The 19,613-nt window shown below is 47.9% G+C and overlaps 7 protein-coding genes across 7 annotated transcripts; 2 read left to right on the forward strand and 5 right to left on the reverse strand.

The window, feature by feature from the left end:
- Positions 1-3: 3 nt before the first annotated feature.
- Positions 4-1,736, forward strand: VFPPC_04148 (choline transport protein; the record flags this gene model as incomplete). The annotated part of the gene is made up of 5 exons (XM_018283548.1): positions 4-574; positions 627-960; positions 1,011-1,285; positions 1,334-1,567; positions 1,630-1,736. The coding sequence occupies 5 exons, from the start codon at positions 4-6 to the stop codon at positions 1,734-1,736; spliced, it is 1,521 nt and encodes a 506-aa protein (XP_018144654.1).
- A 360-nt stretch (positions 1,737-2,096) lies between these two features.
- Positions 2,097-3,426, reverse strand: VFPPC_13580 (glutathione s-transferase gst3 protein; the record flags this gene model as incomplete). The annotated part of the gene is made up of 6 exons (XM_018291355.1): positions 2,097-2,333; positions 2,402-2,426; positions 2,486-2,748; positions 2,838-3,052; positions 3,124-3,211; positions 3,271-3,426. 6 exons carry the CDS (start codon positions 3,424-3,426, stop codon positions 2,097-2,099), a joined length of 984 nt encoding a protein of 327 aa, XP_018144655.1.
- Positions 3,427-7,514: 4,088 nt separating this feature from the next.
- Positions 7,515-7,842, forward strand: VFPPC_13581 (fungal specific transcription factor domain-containing protein; the record flags this gene model as incomplete). Its single annotated transcript, XM_018291356.1, has 2 exons — positions 7,515-7,741; positions 7,812-7,842. 2 exons carry the CDS (start codon positions 7,515-7,517, stop codon positions 7,840-7,842), a joined length of 258 nt encoding a protein of 85 aa, XP_018144657.1.
- Positions 7,843-8,885: 1,043 nt separating this feature from the next.
- Positions 8,886-10,276, reverse strand: VFPPC_04150 (protein arg-6, mitochondrial precursor; the record flags this gene model as incomplete). Its single annotated transcript, XM_018283550.1, has 3 exons — positions 8,886-8,941; positions 8,996-9,045; positions 9,096-10,276. The coding sequence occupies 3 exons, from the start codon at positions 10,274-10,276 to the stop codon at positions 8,886-8,888; spliced, it is 1,287 nt and encodes a 428-aa protein (XP_018144658.1).
- Positions 10,277-13,819: 3,543 nt separating this feature from the next.
- Positions 13,820-14,828, reverse strand: VFPPC_04151 (metalloprotease 1; the record flags this gene model as incomplete). The annotated part of the gene is made up of 3 exons (XM_018283551.1): positions 13,820-13,898; positions 13,965-14,497; positions 14,562-14,828. 3 exons carry the CDS (start codon positions 14,826-14,828, stop codon positions 13,820-13,822), a joined length of 879 nt encoding a protein of 292 aa, XP_018144659.1.
- Positions 14,829-15,820: 992 nt separating this feature from the next.
- VFPPC_04152 (Mob1/phocein) lies at positions 15,821-16,956 on the reverse strand (the record flags this gene model as incomplete). The annotated part of the gene is made up of 4 exons (XM_022428385.1): positions 15,821-16,367; positions 16,423-16,534; positions 16,591-16,883; positions 16,934-16,956. The coding sequence occupies 4 exons, from the start codon at positions 16,954-16,956 to the stop codon at positions 15,821-15,823; spliced, it is 975 nt and encodes a 324-aa protein (XP_022284450.1).
- Positions 16,957-18,519: 1,563 nt separating this feature from the next.
- On the reverse strand, positions 18,520-19,479 carry VFPPC_04153 (hypothetical protein; the record flags this gene model as incomplete). The annotated part of the gene is made up of 1 exon (XM_018283553.1): positions 18,520-19,479. The coding sequence occupies one exon, from the start codon at positions 19,477-19,479 to the stop codon at positions 18,520-18,522; it is 960 nt and encodes a 319-aa protein (XP_018144661.1).
- Between the last annotated feature and the right edge of the window lie 134 nt (positions 19,480-19,613).

Here is a 19,613-nt window from a genome sequence, read left to right on the forward strand (position 1 = left end):
ATAATGGCCACTCCAATTGAGATGGAAGAATCCAACAACACTGAAAAGGAGGACGTACTCTGCCGGACATGTTCATCAGACAACGTGGCCATCAAGAAAGACCTCGGTATAGTAACAATGGTTGCTGTAGGCTTCAATATCTGCAACAGTTGGGCTGGCCTATTGGCAAGCACACAAGTTGCACTCGTTCAAGGCGGCCCTGCCACATTGGTATTCGGGCTCATCTTCAGCTCCATCCTGTACGTGTGTATTGCTCTCAGCATGGCGGAATTAGCCAGCGTCTATCCTACAGCAGGCGGACAGTACCATTTTTCATCTGTTCTATCACCGAGTGGTTGCAACCGAGTCATTTCATATGTCTGTGGTTTCCTGACTGTTTTCTCATGGGTTGCTATTGGCTCTGCTGTCGCGATGATCTTCAGCCAGCAAGTCCTTGCTCTCGCTCAGTTTTACAACCCGAGCTTGATCCTGCACCCTTGGCAATACTTTGTGATATATCAGGCTTTTGGGGTCTTTGTCTTGCTGTACAATATTTTGGGCCTGAAGAGGCTGCCGCGAACCCACGATGTTGGATGTAAGTGAAAGTAGTCCACGTTCATCATGTGCTATGCTAATATGCCTTCCAGTTCTGGTGACTATTGGCCTCTTCCTAGTCTCTGTTATTCTGTTCATCGTGCGACCGACTGAAAAAGCAAGCAATGAGTTTGTATGGACGACTTTTCTAAACTACACGGGCTGGCCAGATGGAGTCTGCTTCCTAAGTGCCCAGTTGACCACTTGTTTCATTTATGCTGGGCTGGATGGTGCGCTCCATCTTGCTGAGGATGCTTTGAATCCACGACTGGTTGTACCGAGGGCTACTCTGACTACGATTTCAATCGGTTTCTGCACTGCATTTGCATATACGATAGCTATGCTCTACAGCATCTCTGATTTTGAGGCCATCCTTAGCCTCGAAGGGTTCGTCGTCTCTAACCAGCGTTTCCAGAAATTGGCTGACGCAAAGACAGCTATTTCCCGTTTGAAATGAGTAGACAAGCCTATAGATCCGACAAGATAGCTGCAGGACTTCAGCTAGGAGGCATCTTCATGGCGTTCTTCGTTTTTAATGCTGTTATGCAAACATCATCGAGGATAACATGGTCACTCGCCAGAGACAATGCTATTTTTAAATCTCGCATACTGGCAGCTATACACCCATCTCTAGGTATACCTCTATGGTCTACTGTTGCCTCGTGGTTCATGATTTCCCTTGGTGGTTGTGTATTCTTAGCGTCGTCTACTGGTACGTCTTGGAGATTCATTTGTCTAACACTTAGCTTACCCCTATTAGCTTTCAGTGCTCTCCTAGCTTCCTGTGTCATACTCCAGCAGCTGTCGTTTGCGATCCCTTGCGCTCTCATCTTATATCAGCGTCGTTCAGAAGTCTATCTCCCCAAGAATCGCTCTTTCAGGCTTGCTCATTGGCTTGGTTGGTTCATAAATGGATATGTCGTCGTGGTGACGCTCGTTTTGACCATATTTTTCGTGTTGCCCCCGTATTTGCCCACAACTGCGTCAAATATGAGTAAGTTCAGTCCCCGATGGAAGGTTCTGACTCAGGGCTAATGTCTCTCCTCCTATCTTTAGACTACAGCGCAGCGATTCTCGCCGTTGTTGCAGGAATCGCTACAGTTAACTGGTATCTATATGCCCGCCGACACTATCAAGGGCCGCGTATACAGTTTCAAGACTAGATACGGTGGCTGCATGAGGCAACTGAGAAACTGACGAACCCATGAAATATGCCCACGTGGTTCCATATGAGACCTATCAGTGCCCGTAAGTAGTATTTAGCTAGCAAGATTACGTAGAAGCGCATAACAATGGAGAAGATGTTGATGGAGTACTGGAATACTAGCATTGTACGCCAATACGGCCACATTTCTGTATGTGCATCTCCGGCTTTCATGTGACTCCTGTGCTTAAATTGTTCGGAAGCTGTTTAACTCGCGAATCTTTCAAGATCTCGCAGCTAGTGAATCTCAAATACATATTATTGAAAGACTATACGCTCCGAGAAACAAATCGCCAGTCTAGAAGTTTCCAGGTTTTGTTTAAACGGAAACCTCTTCATCTAGCGGCAGGATATGAGGAAGCGGTCCCATTGCGGTAATACCCGAAGGATTAACCGGGACATGACTTCTGGTGTAGTGATACTTGATGTGCAGGAAGTCGGTCGTTTCTCTAAATGCAGGGACATTCCAGTAGAGGTTTCGTAGCCATTTATGTATATACGGGTAACCGGATCGGATATCGCAAATATTGCACTTGAAGTGCTGGACGTATACAGGCTGCATCATACGTTAGTCACATCGTTCAACAAAGCTCAAGATTACATATCTGTCCCGGGGTACCATACATCAAAGCGAATGATTGTGACAAACCTGTATGTAATTATCAGCCTTGGGCTCAAGTGGTGGAGACTGAAAGACGCATTACTTACAGCCGTATGTCTACTTCTGAGACATTCTTACCAAACCAGAATGGGCCATCGACAGTTTTGAAATGCGCCTCTACACGGTCGAGGGCATGGAAAAGTTCGGTGACAGCGAGATCATACATCTTTTGCGTACTAGCAACTCCGCATTTATATACGCCGTTATTAAGATCGGTATATTGCCATTCGTTTGCCTCATCAATTTCTCCTTGGAGGGCTTCGGGATACAGGGATATTTCGGGATGTGGATCGTCGATAACATTGTTAAACTAGTATTTTGTAAGCATAAAATAAAGATTATGATAGTTAAAAAAACATCACACTTAAGGAGACTTTTGTCTGAACCAAAGACACTCACCTCTGTGCCAAACATTCGAAGTATCTCGCTACTTTCATTGTTGACAATCACTTTGTTGACTGAATCATAGAGTGCTGGAACCGAGAATCTAGCTTGATAGGAAGGGTCCGACTCGTAATAGACTTGTCGGAGATGAGTGAAGCTTTGGTGATCCGGATGTGGAAGACGATGTCCTTCGTCGACGCCCTCGTCATCGAGGTTTGCGAATCGCCATCCTTTTGTGAAAGTGGTCAGCAAACCTGGCTTCCTTCTCATGCTTAGATACCAAAGAGCAAGATGAACATACCACCATCTTGAATATGCCAATGAACCACGGTATATGAGATTGTGTCTTCCAAGCGGTATAACTTTCGAGCAATTAGAACCCTGTGTGCCTAACGTGGGGATTAGCTCCATATTCTTAAACTCCAAGACCAAGGTTGAATTCGCGTACCCAAGGACAAGCATAGCTGACATAGAGATGGTATCGACCTTTCTCGGGTGGAAACCTAGATCCTGGCTTACTGGAAATCCATTCGTGGAAAGTCGTTTGCGGGCGTTCAAACTTTCCGGATTTGTCGACAAACTTGCTCCAATCAGTGACATTCATCCTGTACGGTTGCCTTTACAGTACGATCTTCATCAAGCTCTTCCTTGGATGATTTGTTTCTTCAGAGACAACAGAGTCAATTTCTCGAATAATTGGGTTTACGTTGTCGACAATTTATCTCCGGTTAAGTGAACACAACTTCTATCTGTAATTATGGGTACCCAGAGGGACTTTTAAGGATAGTGAAGTATCTTACAAATCGACTTTTGGCTTCTGCGGGAGATGCTAGGTCGTGTCATCTTTCATTTGGCCAAACTCGTCCACACAACCGAGTGGCTTACAGGATCACTCCACCCCATCTTAAGCTTCCCTGACTCGGGCTCCTGTAAATACGGGGACCTCAACCAAGGTCCATAAGGTAAGGAGCGGTTGTCAGGGACGTTCTGAACTGGTCTGGTTTATTTTTGTCGTCCGTTTTACACAGAAATGCATTGTAACAAGCTCGGCACCCAAGTGGTTTGGAGACCTGGGCCACAGTCAATCATTAGCTACAGTAGGTTCATTTAGGTGGCTGGCCACACATACAAAGCCCGGCTGAATTGGGACACAAAAAGATGCAAAATTACTGCTATGTATACTGTACTACACGCAGTGAAGGAGAATCGATTTACTCTCCGAGCACCCTCCGACTTAGCAGACGCTTCTTGGCTCCTTTCAGCAAATAGGAACGGAGCAGTGCCTTGAGGGCTGTAACGAACACGAAGGGTCACCGCAAATACTATGGAAGCTGTGCCTCGAAGCGGCGCCGTAGGGTGGTAACACTGCTTTCAGCTGCAAATGCGACGTGACTGTCCACTGTCACGACATAATGATGTCCAGTCCCAACATGGCCACCTATCATTATTAGTCTTACAGCCAGCCGGGCTACAAGCGGGAAAAAGCTGAAAGCGATAGTTTCACTGAAACAAGCATTGATCTCCGCAATTGAGGCCCTACAGTTACCGGTTCCCCTGTTTGACCAAGTCAAGGAGAAATTGTCACGAAATCCAGGACACGCCAACGTTCCACAGTAAGTCGTTAGACGACAGCTACTTGTGTGCTTTACCAAAACAGCTTAATTGCTCTCATCAAGTACTTCCCGTGCTTCCAGCATTTGCAGATACATTCCTGGATCTATAGTAAGCTTGTTGTCTCAACAAGGTTCAAGTTTGCGGCCCACCTGCTACTTTCCATCTCGAATCAAAAACAACCAATGTCTGCCGCAGTATGTTGAGAGTATCGGCAGACTCCAGTGTAGGAGTTTCCCGGTTAATTCTCATACATGTGACGCTTGCTTGGTATAGTAGTTGTAAGCCCCAGGGCGACAGCCTTGCCGTATTGTGCTTCAAATCGGAGAGGTGCTGTAAAGACTCTGCGGTAACTATCTTTGCTATTTCTTGAGTGACAGACTTTGATCGGGAATCATAGCCCGAATCAAGTATTGACGGGTCACTCGAGGACAGGTGGTGGCCATGGAGAGCCATAAGAGCGCTACAGAATGTCAGTTGAATCATCATATAGGCTCTGACTATATACCTGTAACAAATCCCTATCGGATCACATCTTGATGGCTTGACCTCTTCAGCGGCGTTTATTAACGCATGTAGAGTACGGTCTAGTTGGATGGCTTCCCTCTCTCGACGAGCCTGGTCTGGGTCACTCCGACTGATATGCCTGAGGGCTTGGCCGAGTAGCCCGGCTGCCTGGGCCAGTAAGGCGAAGTGGCTCATGTGGCTGCTTGACGGTGAGGATACCGTACAGGTATCGTGATACGGGACAGACTATGGTTCCAGTAAGCATCCTGGCTGCTGATAAGGTTAGTTTGTCTTACGCCAATGTCCCATGCCGCATCGTCGGTTGGTAACAGATCGTGGGGTTTTGGATCCTCTGCGGCAAAGCGCCTTCCTGGGCACCCGAGGCTTACGAAACTAAACGTACTTGTTGTTAGCTTGTTGCGCCCTTATATAGTGCTACTGTTTCGAGTTCGAGAATTTAGGGCTTGAACTGCAAACCATGCACTCCCACGAAAGCACAGAGGGTGTTGGCGGGAGGGGGTGTCCGCACCGATCAAGTATCACAATAGCCCACCACACTCGTCTCCTCTCTTCTTTCTCAACCCTTGTAAAAGGAATGCTGATTGGGATTATCGCACCCCCGTTGATACCTAGCGCGTAGGCATATCTAGCACACGCCCCGATGGACAAGAAAGCTGACGGATATATGGCATGGCCGAGCTCATAAAGGGATATCAGAATTCCGGCTTGTAGAACCTGGATTGACATGAATCCTGCCGTTTCCACCTCCAGGTAAAACTGTTTTGCGCTAAAATATTCAGAAGTCTGTGGACATTTTGTCTCCTCGGGTAGCACTTTAGAAAGCAGCCTCATGCAAAAGATGAGTAGTGCTAAATCTGCACGAGAAGGTGCTAAGGGATGGCGGCAGTAGTCGTAAAACCTCTTTTTGGAGATAACAGGCATCCACAGCTGGACCGTATCGAAAAAATGAGAGGCAATGGCGTGAACAGTCGTGGGGTCGCCGACAAGGCTGGCAATATGGTTTGGAATGGGAATACTAGGTTCCGCAGTTTCGAGCCTGTTATGCTGCAACAGACTTGAATCCAGGAAATACACGGTTGAGATGTCAATGGACTGCAGATTTCGTCGACTCTCTCTAATAAGCGAGGCGAACTGCTCCGACACTGAGATGCCTATCTTGTTTGGATCAGATTGTGTATAGTCGCAATCTAAGTGTTTTCTAGCCCATCATCAGCACTGTTATAGTCTTTAACCAGGCACACTAACTTGGCACATGAAGCACACTTCGGGAGCTCCTTGGTACACTTCTTCTTTCGTGCCTTGCAAAACACACACGCTTGTCCAGCGAGACTGCCGTTGGACGGAGGTGTGGAGCGCGGCATGGGCGGGATTGTTCCAGAACTTGGCTTCTGAAAGTTTGACAACAATTGTAATCAAAGTTGTGTAGAAGAAGAAAGATGATGCGGCCGACTAGAACAAGAGGCTCCGGTCACAGGGGCGGCGATGGCGGCCGACATGGCGGCCGACGATGTTTGCTGACAACGCCGGAAGTGGCGGCAACAGGATCCGTCAAATCTTGAACAGGTTAGACCGTGTAGGTCCCTGACCATCACAAAAGAAGCTTAAGAAAATTAAACCAATGAATACGCTGACTACTATGCCCCTGAGGTTTGTGGCGTTTGATACTAAAGAGAAGTGGGCAAAACGGCAGAAACGGGTGGAGCGGAAGTAATGACACCTGCAGAGGGCATTCAGTATTGAAGATAATTGAGAGATGAGAGATGGAGATTCGGATAGTTGAACGGCAGTGGTGAGTGGCAACTACCGAATGCGCCGGGATCATTGAATTCTTCCTGGAAGAGACATTCGATTGACAAACCCAATTTGTAAGCTGTCAAAAGAATTGATTATGCACCGAGGCTTTTACTCTTCGTGTGTGAGAGGCGTGAGAAGCGCCTCATCAACATGTCGTTACCTAAAAATGCTTCCTGTTTCACATATTCCATCATGTCCGAATATTGTCTCGTGAACACTGAGTTGACAAGGAAACACAATGTCTACAGCATCTATCGTCCTCCGTCGGAGTCACAGGAAGTCAACCCAAGGCTGTGAAAGCTGCAAACGCCGACGGATAAAATGCGACGAACTACGTCCCATCTGGTTCGTTTGCCTGCCCAGTTTCATACACGCACATACCTTCGTGTCATCCTAACGCGTGCTCCAGCCAACGGTGTCAGAAAGGGAGCCGGACGTGCATATACCCAATCCCAGAGAGAGTTCAGGGGGCGGGCAAGGTCTCTTGGCCATCCGTTATTGAAGACACTTGCAAGAGATGGAAGGAACATGGGCACTCCCCTTTCCATCTCTTGACGCTGACAAAGTCACTCCATTGGCACACTATATCCGTGGCTGAATTGAAGTATCTCTATCAGATGGGTCTGGTAGAATCCATACTTCGGTTAACCGGAACAAGCAGTCTCTGTCCCCCTTGGGATGACGTACCCGCGTAAGTCGTCAGAGCGTCATTGTACAAAACTATGAATCACTTTACCGTCTCTAAATACCCGCCTTAGTATGTTCCAGTTGGCAAACAGCTTCGACTTTGTTGCCTACGCTCTAGTTGCTGCCTCGGCGACACGACTCGCCACAATAAGCAAGTCCGAAGAGGCTGCTCAGGATGCAGAAAAGTATTCTGCGATGGCTATCAAGGGGATGCTTGCGGCGTTTCAAGCGCTAACAGAAGAGAATGCTGAGGCGATATTGGGTGCAGCACTCAGCTGCTCCTTTACGGTGTCGAACTAGTATGTGTCAACCAGCATGGCAATGTAGTCATACTAATGTGTTTATATAGCCGTTCATTAATGGTTATAGCGGAATGCAGTTCGAGGGCAAGAACAACTGAATCTCATGATCCATGGTGTACTTAGCTGATCAATATATCAGGTGTCTTTTGAAATGAGAAAATGGTCGAAACCCTTCCTATTTCACCATCCATTCCCCGATATACACGTCGATCACAACGTCCAAGCCCCGAAGCTCTCGCCGCGAACAGCATCAATACGATGGCGCGATAATCTCAGAACCACTGAAATTTCCAATCTTCTTACAGAAGGTATAAATGCATTGAACAGAGTAGCACGCTGTTTCCGAGACGACTTAAGCCATTCCGCCGTTATCAGGACCATGCGCGACACACTGAGGGTCGCTCAGGGGCGACTCCAAGCTGACATCACTCCAGCAGAGCAATACCGAATGATCCTCCCATTTACAAGCTGGTTCTCCAGAGATGACTCGGCCTGCTACATAGCTGTAGCCAAGAGAGATCCACTTGTGCTCACCTTTCTGTTGCACTTGTATGCTGTTATTCTGACGCTTTTGCTTGCCTTGCCGGCTACCGACGTATCATTATTTGCATCTGTTAGAGGGAAGGGCATTCTCTACATATGCGAGACACTAAAACAGAAGCAATCTTTTTGGTGTGTACCGTGTAATGAGTTTAATTCTGTCAATCGATTGACAGTGTTTCCGCTCAATGCTGTGAGGGTATATCAGCGACACGGAAGGGGATGTCAGGAGGTTGTTACTCTGTTCGACCGATGATTGTATATATTGGTGTTTCTTCATCAATCATGGCCGACAGGTTTGGCGCATACGGTACGAATACCTGCAGCTTCATCCGCACAAGTTACTGCAGAAGAAGTTCACACAATCCCGAGATTTTCGCATTGCATATGAAGCGGTGGCTCACAGAGGTCACTCTGAATGTACAACAGTTGTAAATATCAGATCACTTATTTCACGCAAAGTAATAGAATATATTTACCAGACCGTGGGGTCTGAACGACCAAGTCTTTCTACTTTGACCCAGAGATAGAACCAACCCACAGCTCTTGAATATCCGAGCCAACTCCATGGACAATAATCCGTCTAATATAAGTGGCACTTTTACATGGTGGGAATGCCCTCAAACTCCGCGTAACCAAGCGCAAGATTCATATTCTCTGCAACACCTCGTAAGCAAGCTGATAATATCTGATGAGGAGAGAGACACTTACGCAAACACTGAGTACTGGCTCCCTTGTTGAGGTTATCTATCGATGAGCAGCTTCGCTACGTTAGCATAATATGTAACCCCAAGAGTTGTCTATCACTTACACAACTACGCGCTTGCCAGTGCTGTCAACAGCGAACCCTCCAATCTCACAACCATGCCGCTTGTAGATCGACTTCACCAGAGGTGCTTCTCCCACAACCTTAACAAGCTTTTCGCCAGCATAGCGATCCTGATAAATTTGGCGGATGTCGCGTGAGTTCATTCTCTTGTTAAGAGGAATGTTGATAGTAAGGTGGATGCCACGGAACCAAGAAGCCACATGGGGGATAAATGCAACAGGCGTGCCAAGATGATGGCTAATCTCATTTTCATGAATGTGGCCTGTCAGACTATATGGCATGAGGTTATTTGTGAGAAGCTCAACATCGTTCTTAGGCGATGGCTTAGTACCAGCGCCAGAATACCCTGACACACCAAAGACGATAGGCTCGCCTCCGAGGTGGTCTAGTATAGGAGCAATGCCAAGCTGAGCACCAGTGGCAAAACAGCCAGGATTAGAGATTCGGGTAGACTGGTAGATCTCAGAGCGCTTGGTCAGCTCAGGAAGACCGTACGCCCAGGAGCTCTCAAATCGGTAGTCGGCGGAGAGGTCAACGATCACGCTGCCCTTGGCACCACCCTTCTGAGTTTGGACTTGGTCCAAGGCCTCAACGTAGGGTTTGCAAACACCATTTGGGAGCGCCATGACCCAGCAGTCGACCTTGCCGTCCTTGTCCAATTGAGCGACATCCTCGGGTGACAGGTTTTCGTAAATAATCTTGCGCTTGGTATATCCGGCGAGCTCTTGACCAGCCAGCTCTCGAGAGGATACGTGCCGGAGATCCATCAAAGGATGCTCATTGAGGAGATCGATCAAGGCTTGGCCAGTGTATCCTCGAGCTCCAATCAAACCAATGCGGGACGGAACATCGTTCGAGGCATTCTTCTTGCCCAGGGGCGGGTTGGGGTTGGTGGTCGCGGTGTAGTCTCGTCGTTGCAAAGACAAGTGCTGGCTGCCAATGCTTCCTAGGCTCTTCTGACCGATTCGCCTCGGGGAATTGATACGATCGCTACCGGGCAAAGCCGACAGGTTTCTTGTGGATGACAGGCTGCGAGCCGTGATGTGAGTGTGTCGTGAACTGGCGAGGCAAACATTCGGGGTTGGTGTAGAGCCAATTGGCGCGGTCAATCGGACAACTCGACGGGCGCCGGCGCGCATGGCCACGGGAGTCACTGAGGGCATGATTTCGAGTGTTTCTTGGCCCAATTGACTCGATGGTGAGTGTAGATTGATGTCGCGGTGATGTCAAAAACTTGAGTCTGCCCGAGATCGGCGATGGTTCTCTGAGTGGGGCACGTGACGAGAGATTCTTGTGTTGAGGACATCAAGCTCCGAACATCTTGGCAATGCATGTTTAGGCACATAAATTTGGAGTATAAGATGAGAAAGAGGACTCTCATTTAAATTAAGCGAAATTGAAAGGTAATGTAACTCAAGAGTTAATTCTACGATGTGTATAAATTTTAACGCTCCACACAACCCAGTATACCATTGGGAAATATTCATGCAATAGGGTGTAACATGTTAATACTACTTGGTTTAACAATTGACTTTAAACTCTAGATTCATTCTGGTTTGATCTTCATAAAAGTCTACTGCTGCCCTTGATATGTTGCTTAGTGCCTCTGGTGGTCTCGATATGACAAGCTGTCCATTGATCGAGGTAGTTTTCCAAATGATGCCTCTTGCCATACTTCTAAAATAGTTTGCTCATATACCCCAACCGCAAGCCTTCCTCGTGTTACTACTCACTCATCACGTACTTTTCCAGAACTTTCCAATGTCTCTGAGGTCCTCGGCAAGTGCAACAGGGTTATCAAGCGCAGGGAAATGGCCCCCAAAATCATGATCTATGACCTGGTTAAAATACATCGAGTTCTGTCTACGGAAGCCTCACTTACACTTATAAGACACCAGGTTTCCTACTTTGCCAACAAGTGCTTTGGGCCAGAAACCGACATTATAGCTGAATGTAGAGTACAACAGCGGGGCGTCCGTGTTAGCCTTCGTGTATTCAGTAGAAAATCCAGCCTGATTCTGGTAATACGTGTACACAGATGATATGAACGTCTGTGAGAGATAATACAGAGAAACGTGGCGAAGAATCTCGTGGTGGTTCAGTAATGACGGGCCAGTTCCTTGCCGGGGGTCAGACCCTTACAAATGACAACTATCAGTACTTTCGAGCGCTCGAATCATGCAATGCGATTACTCACAAAGAATCATCTTTTCCCCTATCCATGCAAGTTGACCGACGGGATTATCAAATAGGGAGAGACCGATGGTATTTGGCTGTGAAAGAGTGAGCTTCAGTCCCACCTCGCTACTCATCTGACACATAGTCAACTGACCTTGGTGGCCTGCTCAACAAAGTATCCGTTACCCGAAGTCTGCCAATCAATAGCTCGCTGCTCTGCCAAAGTCTTGTCCGGGGAAATTTTGATGTTCAGATCCGCTAGCTGCTTGAAGTTTAAGGGGTAGAAAGGTAGGAAGTTCAAATGCGCAGCGCGCACAGTTGTATTATACCCGTTGTACATATTGTAAGCGATTCCGCTTCCCCAGTCTGTGCCATGCACAGCGTACTTCTTGTATCCCAAAACGGCGTGCATAAGGTGATCAAAGATTCGCGCCGTATCCTTTATCGTCCATCCGTCAGGCGCAGGCGAGGAGAACCCGTAGCCGGGCAAAGATGGTATTATGACGTTGAAAGATGTTTTATTCGAGCCGTGACTCCTGATAGTAAGCAGATCTATTAACGGCTCCATTTCCAGAAAGGAACCTGGCCATCCATGGAGCAGAATAATGGGAATTGCGTCCGGCGCATTAGACTTTTCGTGGATGAAATGTATTTTCAGTCCCTCAATATTGGCGATATAATGCTTTCGCCTATTTGAGCTGTTACTGCGTTGCACTTGAATTCGCCAGAGTCCTTGTCACATACTTGTTCATTATAGCTTGTTCCTTGTTCCAGTCAAACCTTGTGATCCAGTCCTCTTTCATACTCTTAAGAGCTGATAGGGATATACCAGACGACAGACTGCTGTTCATACTTTCTTTCGCTGCGGGAACTTCTGTGAGTGGAAGCTGCGTCCGACGAATCAGGTCGAGCATATGAGGTACACGATCACTAAGATCGATCCTGAAAGGCTTCACAGATGGGTTCAGTGGTGTCGCCGCTGCCAAAGCCGGCACCAAGGCAATCATTAACAATGAAGAGTGCATCATGATGTTGCACACAGCTTAAAACAGCAGATAATGGCGAAGCCTAACTTGTTAGTATGTCATGAGTCTAGTCTGCAGGTTAGATGCTGGAGTTGGCGAGAGTAATATATATCATAACATAGCAAGAACCGAGCTGAAGAGTCAAATAAAGTCTATTCGCTCATAATTCCTACATTTTCATGTTGCATCGCATAATTAATGCATCTCCACGGACCTCAATGCACTAGAAGCCATTAATCAGCATGCTATTGATGACCAATTGGGTAGATGCATGTAAGCTCATGCAGAAGCCTGTGAGCAAGTATGACGCGCGCGGTAATGTTGGAATCGCAAGCATGGCCAAAATGAGCCAATTATGTACTAGTCCCGATATTCGGATACAATGTTCACCGTTCGCTAACAAAAAGAAAATGCCGAAATATGGCTTCTTTGTGATGAAGCAGTTTCCAGGAATCGGTCCACTGGTACACTTAGCTACTCACTGGGACAGCAAACTGGTGCGGAATACAGCACGATTGTATTTTTCGACTTCTGAGCCTTATGGAACCGGTACCTTGCTGCATATACAGATTCGAAGTGCCGGTCTGCGAGACGGAAATGTCCATTCGTCAGTAGGGTGTTTGCATTCAGACTATACGTGGTTCAATGTGTTCTGTCAGAAATCTCCAATTTGTCGCCGAAGGCTTTAGCAGAATCGAATTGAAAACAGTTCCATTTGTGTCTGAGCAGCACCCAGAAAGATCGATCAGTATCTGTCAACGGAATATAACTCATACCATCTCTCTGCATCAGCGGCCCGTTCTGTTTTGTTGGCCAAATGGGTCAGTCATTTTCTTGTACAGTATCTCCAACCGTAATGCTTCGTAGCGCGTAACTCTTTACTTGTACAAATCTGTCCATTATATGCGTAATGCGGCATCCTCAAGCAAGCAGCCATCTAATAACTGCAAAGCAGATCCCACGATCATAATTACTGCACTTCGCAAGACCAGTCTACTTGAAACCCGCTCAAAATAACGTAGTTCACATCGTAAAGACTACGCCCACCTCTAACACCTCATAAAATGACCACCGAGGTTCTACTCGAAGGATTGCCTCGCTCGTGGCCCTTGCATCTGTTCCCCGCAGTATATAAGAAGCACAGGCTCCTAATACCGCCGGGATCATTAAATTGACGCATACGTCGGACTTGGGACAGAATATCGGATACTTCACAAGGTCAGATCAACAGTGAGAACGCTACAATAGCAAGGAATCCATCCATCATTTTCACAAGCAGCGAACAATTATAATCACATAACGACCTCATCAATCGAGCGAAACTAGATTTTCTTTAAATGAGTGTGGACTATTTCACAAAACACCATCTTCAAAACATCGTCATCCAAGAAGTAAAGAATATCAAACGCAAGTTCAGGATCAATCTTCGCATTTGCCGCCAACCAAGTTCAGGCATCGTTATTGCACGGCCAGGTTCCTCAATCCGAGGTCCAGCCGGCAAATCTACATGCCCTTTCGCCAAAGGTTCCAGAAGCTCTTCATGCGGTTGATTTGGCCGACGGTAAAAGAATTCATGCACACACTACAGCATTAATTAGCACCATGTTCGTCCAGGGGTCTCAGTGCCCAAGAGCAGTAACAAACTTACTCGTCGCTATAGTCCATATAGTTGTGAATGGGATCCAGGCCTGGAAAATCGTCCCCAACGCAAGTATCCGGAACTTGCTTGGGACAACCGAAATTCGGGCGATCCTGAGCAGGAGTGTCATCCACAAAATCGCCCTCGATGCAGCCGCCCTGGAAGGTGTGCAAAAGACCAAACCAATGGCCAACCTCGTGAACAACAACGTAACCCAGGTTGACCTCTTCGAACTTGCCCTCGGGCAGCGTTTCAGCGTGCACAGTGCAGCCATCTACCTTAAACTCTGGGGTCCATTCCGCTCCATACGTTGGAAACGTGCACACACCGAGCAATCCGGGCATTCCCATTGGTGCCTGGGTAATGTATATGTTGAGGTCTTGGTACCTTCCCTTTCGGAGCTTCGTCTTCATCTCGGTGTCGTTTGAACCCATTGCCCAGTCTGGGTTGATAGTGTAGTCAATCTTTGGGAGGGCAAAAGACATCCCCGAGCCGCGGAAGGCAGCGTTGAGAACGTCATGCTGTCGACGGATTAAGTAGTCCTATGGCCAAATCCATATTCATTAGCTACTTCAACATGTGTGGAGCATTGGCAAGATCACATACAGGGACATAGCCATTCTCCTGGCTCTCGTCAATTGCGACAACGTGGTAGTATACTTTGACGATAATACTCCCAGCTGCGACTAGGTCCTGTGAAGTGAGGCTTTGTTCCGCGACTTGAAATGCGCTAGCTTGTTCGATGAGCGCCTTAGGTGGCTCTCCAAGGCCGCATCTTAAGAAGCTACCCTTACTTGGACGGCCATTATGTTTTTCGCGGAGTGCCAAGCTTAGGACTGCTAAGCTAGAAAGAATAAAGGATTTAATAAGCATCTTGTTAGTTTTTTATGTTAACTGAACTGAATCTGGAGTTGGATGATTACGTTGAATGATTGAGCTGGATGATTGAGCTGGATGATCCTTCATATCAAACAGCAGGATGAGGAATTAATGCCTCTTTTATAATTCGCATTGGCACGTCAACGTAGCACCACTTTGCCTCCCATCAAAGCGGTCTCTCGCCTTCCAGCTCGAGAAGAACCCAGAGTCAATTTCCTGATCATCCAAGAGCCCAAAGAGAGGAGGTGATGATGGCCAAGACATGATGCCTCACTTTTACCCCTCTGCAGCTGCGGCCTGAAGCTTGCAAATATTTCTTGGTTTTGTCCAAGCTTTCAAACAAACATTCTAGAACAGGAATGTGTACTTATTAACGACGTGATTTCCAGGTGTCACCATCTTCACCTTCCCGGTTAGACGGAATCGCTTGTTGCCGCGTCATCAGTGCAATTTGAATGGGATCAATTTGCAGGCCGTGCTTCCTTTTAAGCTTATTTTTCGTTAGAAAATGACTCTGCGTCTCGGTAAAGAGGACAGTGCTGATCCGGAGCCGAGAATCCCCCCGTCATGTCGTGCAGGCGTTGCTACAGACGCTTCTCGACCGGAACCTATAGCAGTCGGGCCTTCAGGTCGGCGAACGTTTCCAGTTTAAGTACCCTAGACTAATAGACATGTTTATAGTAGCAATTGGCGTGATGAATACAAGTTTCAGCTTGATTCACAGACTGTCTTTTGAAAACTGAACGGAAGCCGATGTCCCGACGACCGATGGTTTGACGTTGGTCCTGACATGATGCAAAGTTGACGAGGTAGGATTGGGAGTGGGTCTTCAAAGTTGACATGTCTGGCCAAAGGGTCGACATAGCTTTTGCATTAGAAGGAATCTATATCCAATGACCTTACGGGAAATAACAGTGGTGTCGCGTCATGTTCCGCCAAGGCGAACTCCGTACTATGTATAGTTCTGTCAATTATGACCGGCTGTTTCAAGCGCCGGCCCCCAATGCCAGAATATATTTTCCCCTCTCCACGTTTGCATGCGAATATGGCCTGGACGCTTGTGGGAATGTCCCGTCGGCAGCCCAAAGATCAATGAGGTACTGCATCGGCTCCAGCTCTTCAGGTCGTAGCATATCGAGGGTTGTTGCGGTGAGGACGAAGTGACTGAAGCAGCTGTTCAATTGTTTCTCCAAATTTAAGTGATAGAATGGATCAATGAAGTGGTTCCAGTATAGATGAGCATATACGCGGAAGATCTGGCGAAATATGAGCTGTGCCGTGGCTGCAAAGTGTTTCGGAAACCCGCTGCGGCTCCCGGGCCACTCCTCGCTGGGATCAGAAGGGAAGAGATGTGCCGCTGCTGGTGTGGAGTAGTCTTGATGTAGAGCAAAGGATACTCCATCGGGGTCACTGGGAAACATGCTGTTGTCGTCGATTTTGCCTGAAATCCAGCGCTGCATGAGCGTCATGTACTCGTGGGCAGGGAGGTCCACGGGCTCGTGGTTCTTGTTGAGCCAAGTATAGGACCGGTTTCTGTCTGTTGTTTTAGCAGAGGGTGCGAAGTGGGTTATATCTTCCTGATGCTTACGCTCCAGCTGACATCTTGGGACATGTCGACATGTTGCAAATGGTTTTGCCGTTGTCTTCCTTCTCGTGGACTACACGAACAAAGTTCCACAAGTTGCGATAATGTTCGACCACTACCCAGCATGAGTCATAATATATAATGACGAAGTATTTGACGAGCGATATCTACCCTGGTGTGCTATCCACTCGCCCTGTTCAACCGTTTTTGGCCGAGCGCTAAGCGTCATGAAGTTTCCCTTCACGATATGCTTCGAGTACGCAGCATTCAGCCATAGTGGTAATGGCCGAGGCCAATCGATCGTCGGCGGCGAGACACCGATAGATTCACTCAGCGATGGGGAGTGCGGTAGCGACACTCTCGGCGCTGAGTTGGACGGCGTTAGCCCCCCGAGAATGGGTTCATCGCCGGGGATAATGGGGTTTGCTTGTTCAGCTCGAGGGGTTGCCCTGATGCGAGCATTCCTGCCCTGGGTCAGCGGCGACTCTTACATCATGGCATGAAAGAAACTTACAGCCCAGAAAATAGATTCGACATAATGCTCGCTTTTGACTAAGAGTCAGTTGATAGCTTGGTCAAAGTGACCAAAAGGGATGGGAACATTGAAAAGTAAAACAGGAGCCATCTCGGAGCAGAGCACCAGCCAAAAGCAAGTCAAGCTCCGCGCAGGCCCGACTGAAAGATTGGCCATGGTAAGTCGCAATCGAGTCACGGAGGGGTAACGAGGGCCAATAGCTTGGGTTACGTTGTACGGCGTAATTTGAGACGTCAATGGGATTTGCCAGTCGTGACGGTGAGGGTACGCTAAGAACGTCGAAGGTGACGGTATTGTGCAGCTAATTAAACATGGAGGTTGCAATGTCGGCTGATGTCAGGACTGGACTCGGCAGACCAGAGTGGAAGGAGCGATTGGTGCTTGTTGCTTGGTGCTGGCTTCAAGGTGAAACAACAAGTCGTGGCGAATTGATAGGAATGGCATCTGCTGGACAGTGTATTTGGCGAACCTGAATCTCTCGCGTTGTAGCCATTTGTTTCGAATGCACACGAGCTGGTTTGAAAGGCAGTACATGAGAAGGCACGTCCAGTCTGGGGATAAATTGTTGACTGTCGGTGGAGCTCCAGATCGAGCAAGGTTTGTCCTGGGAGCCTGGGAAGGGTCGGATCGAGGGTGGAGCACAGGTAACAGGAGCATCTTTCCGCCAGGCTCTTACTGCCGGCACTGTTTCAATGTTGACTTTGACAGCATCTTCGTCATTGAAAAGTTCGGATTGTAGCATAATAGGTCAACACCCTGTATGCCAATTTGCTGAAACTACGGCGCATTTGGTAAAGTCTGGCTGTCTCTGCATCTATTGACATTGACATTTGTGCAGCGGCACTTTGCTTCTCGACTATGTACCTAGGTACGCTCGATAAGGGCTAGCGCTAATACGGAGAATAGTTTGGTCTGTGGTAAAATATTTGGTACCTGTGTTTGCTCATTTTCAAGTATGCACTGACACTTTTCAATATGTGTCAGCACATACTGCGATATGAGGTACCTATTACGAGTTAAATTACGTCTAAGAATGCAAATCTTGCTATATTTTGGCCATTAGATGATGCTAGCATGGTACATTTCCCATATGCTTGGAGGTATATGAAACTCTTAATTGCTGAGTCCTAGAGACACTGGCCAGCATAGCCATGACATAAACTTTACAGTGTGTAACCAAACTTCGTTCTAATTGCCCAGTGTTCACTTCTGTTAGTGATCGAGTCATGAGTCTCAATCAAAGGTGAATGTCTGGTGTAACACTATAGACATATGTTCTTGCCATGTAATCGCCTCTTTGTGTCTACAGCAGGGGATCAAAAGTAAGTAAACGCGAAAAAGGTATTACATATCGTGTTGTATATTAGAGTGTCTTGGTGTGTAGGCAAATACCATTCACTACAGCCAGTTATTGACGCGGCTACTTTGCTCATAATCTCATTTCAACCGTAATATATATCTAGCAATGTCCGTTCCTCCAAAATATCCTTCACGCGTAAATAAATTGGTATCTCATGCAATGCAAAGCAAAAAGACAGATGCCAACTCCTCCACAACCCCATCACTCAGCCGTCCCTCGACGAACCTCCTTGCTGTGCGTGGTCCCAGCCGACGACAGGGTCAAAGCCCAATTCCTCTGCTATCGCATCCATGGCACTTCCAAGCTCATTCTCCTCTCTAGCTTGCCTCTCTAGTTCCTCACGCTCCGCCGCTGTTGTTTCCTCACCAGGCGTCTTTGGTACATCCCCGAGGAACGGTCCGACAGTGCCTGGAACTGGGCCCTCGACCAGCTGTGGTGCATAGTCGTGTCTATCCATGATGGCCACTCCGTGCTTGGGGCCCTGGAACATGCGGCGCAGCTTGGCGCGGGCACCCGTCACCTTTTCCAGCTCGATCTTGCGGTATCCCATAAACACGATGGATTCGCCTTCGTAACACGCCGAGTGACCCTTTTCACGGAGAACGCCGAATTTCGCCCCGGCGCCGACTTTGATGCCCGTGCTTGGATCCACGGGTACTTGGACCGAGGCGCCTGCCGCCTTGCTAGAACCGTGAATCTGCGTCTCCTCAAGGTTGACCAGCGTAACGATGTCTGAAATGAAGTATCCGACGCCGTGGTTGCTCTGGAGAAGCTCGAATAGCTCGTCGAAGTACTGCTTGTTCCGCAGGAGATCCTTGAATTTCTCCCCCGGGGAGTCCATGTGCCAGACTCGGGCGACAGTGGCGACGTTTTCGTTGCTGTGCTCCTTGGCTCGGTCGACGAAGGCATTGATGATGTCCTGTACGGTGGTCTTCAAGGAGGCATCGTGGATGTTCCTTTCCCAGAAGCGCACATTCTGTACCTGCACGGGCTTGGGGTCCAAATCGGGCACGATTTCTTTGGGCAGCTTCGGAGAGCGATAGGGGATGCGGCGTTCGATAGGGAGGTCAGGGAATTTGACGACGCTTCCCATTAGCTTTTCTCTGTATTCTATAGCATCGAGGCGGGGGGAGACAAGCCAGAGCGGCTTCCCCGTAGCGTGCATGTCGACAGCGGTTGCTGATTCTGTTGTGGTTTGTGGTTATGTGCAGCTTGTAAAGAAGCGAATGTCTGGAGATGGAGGTTGGAGAATAAATAGCATTGAAGTTCACATGCAAGTAGTGAAAATATGTGGGGGCT

Source organism: Pochonia chlamydosporia, chromosome 3 (assembly GCF_001653235.2).
Source record: "Pochonia chlamydosporia 170 chromosome 3, whole genome shotgun sequence".
Lineage (NCBI taxonomy): Eukaryota > Fungi > Ascomycota > Sordariomycetes > Hypocreales > Clavicipitaceae > Pochonia > Pochonia chlamydosporia.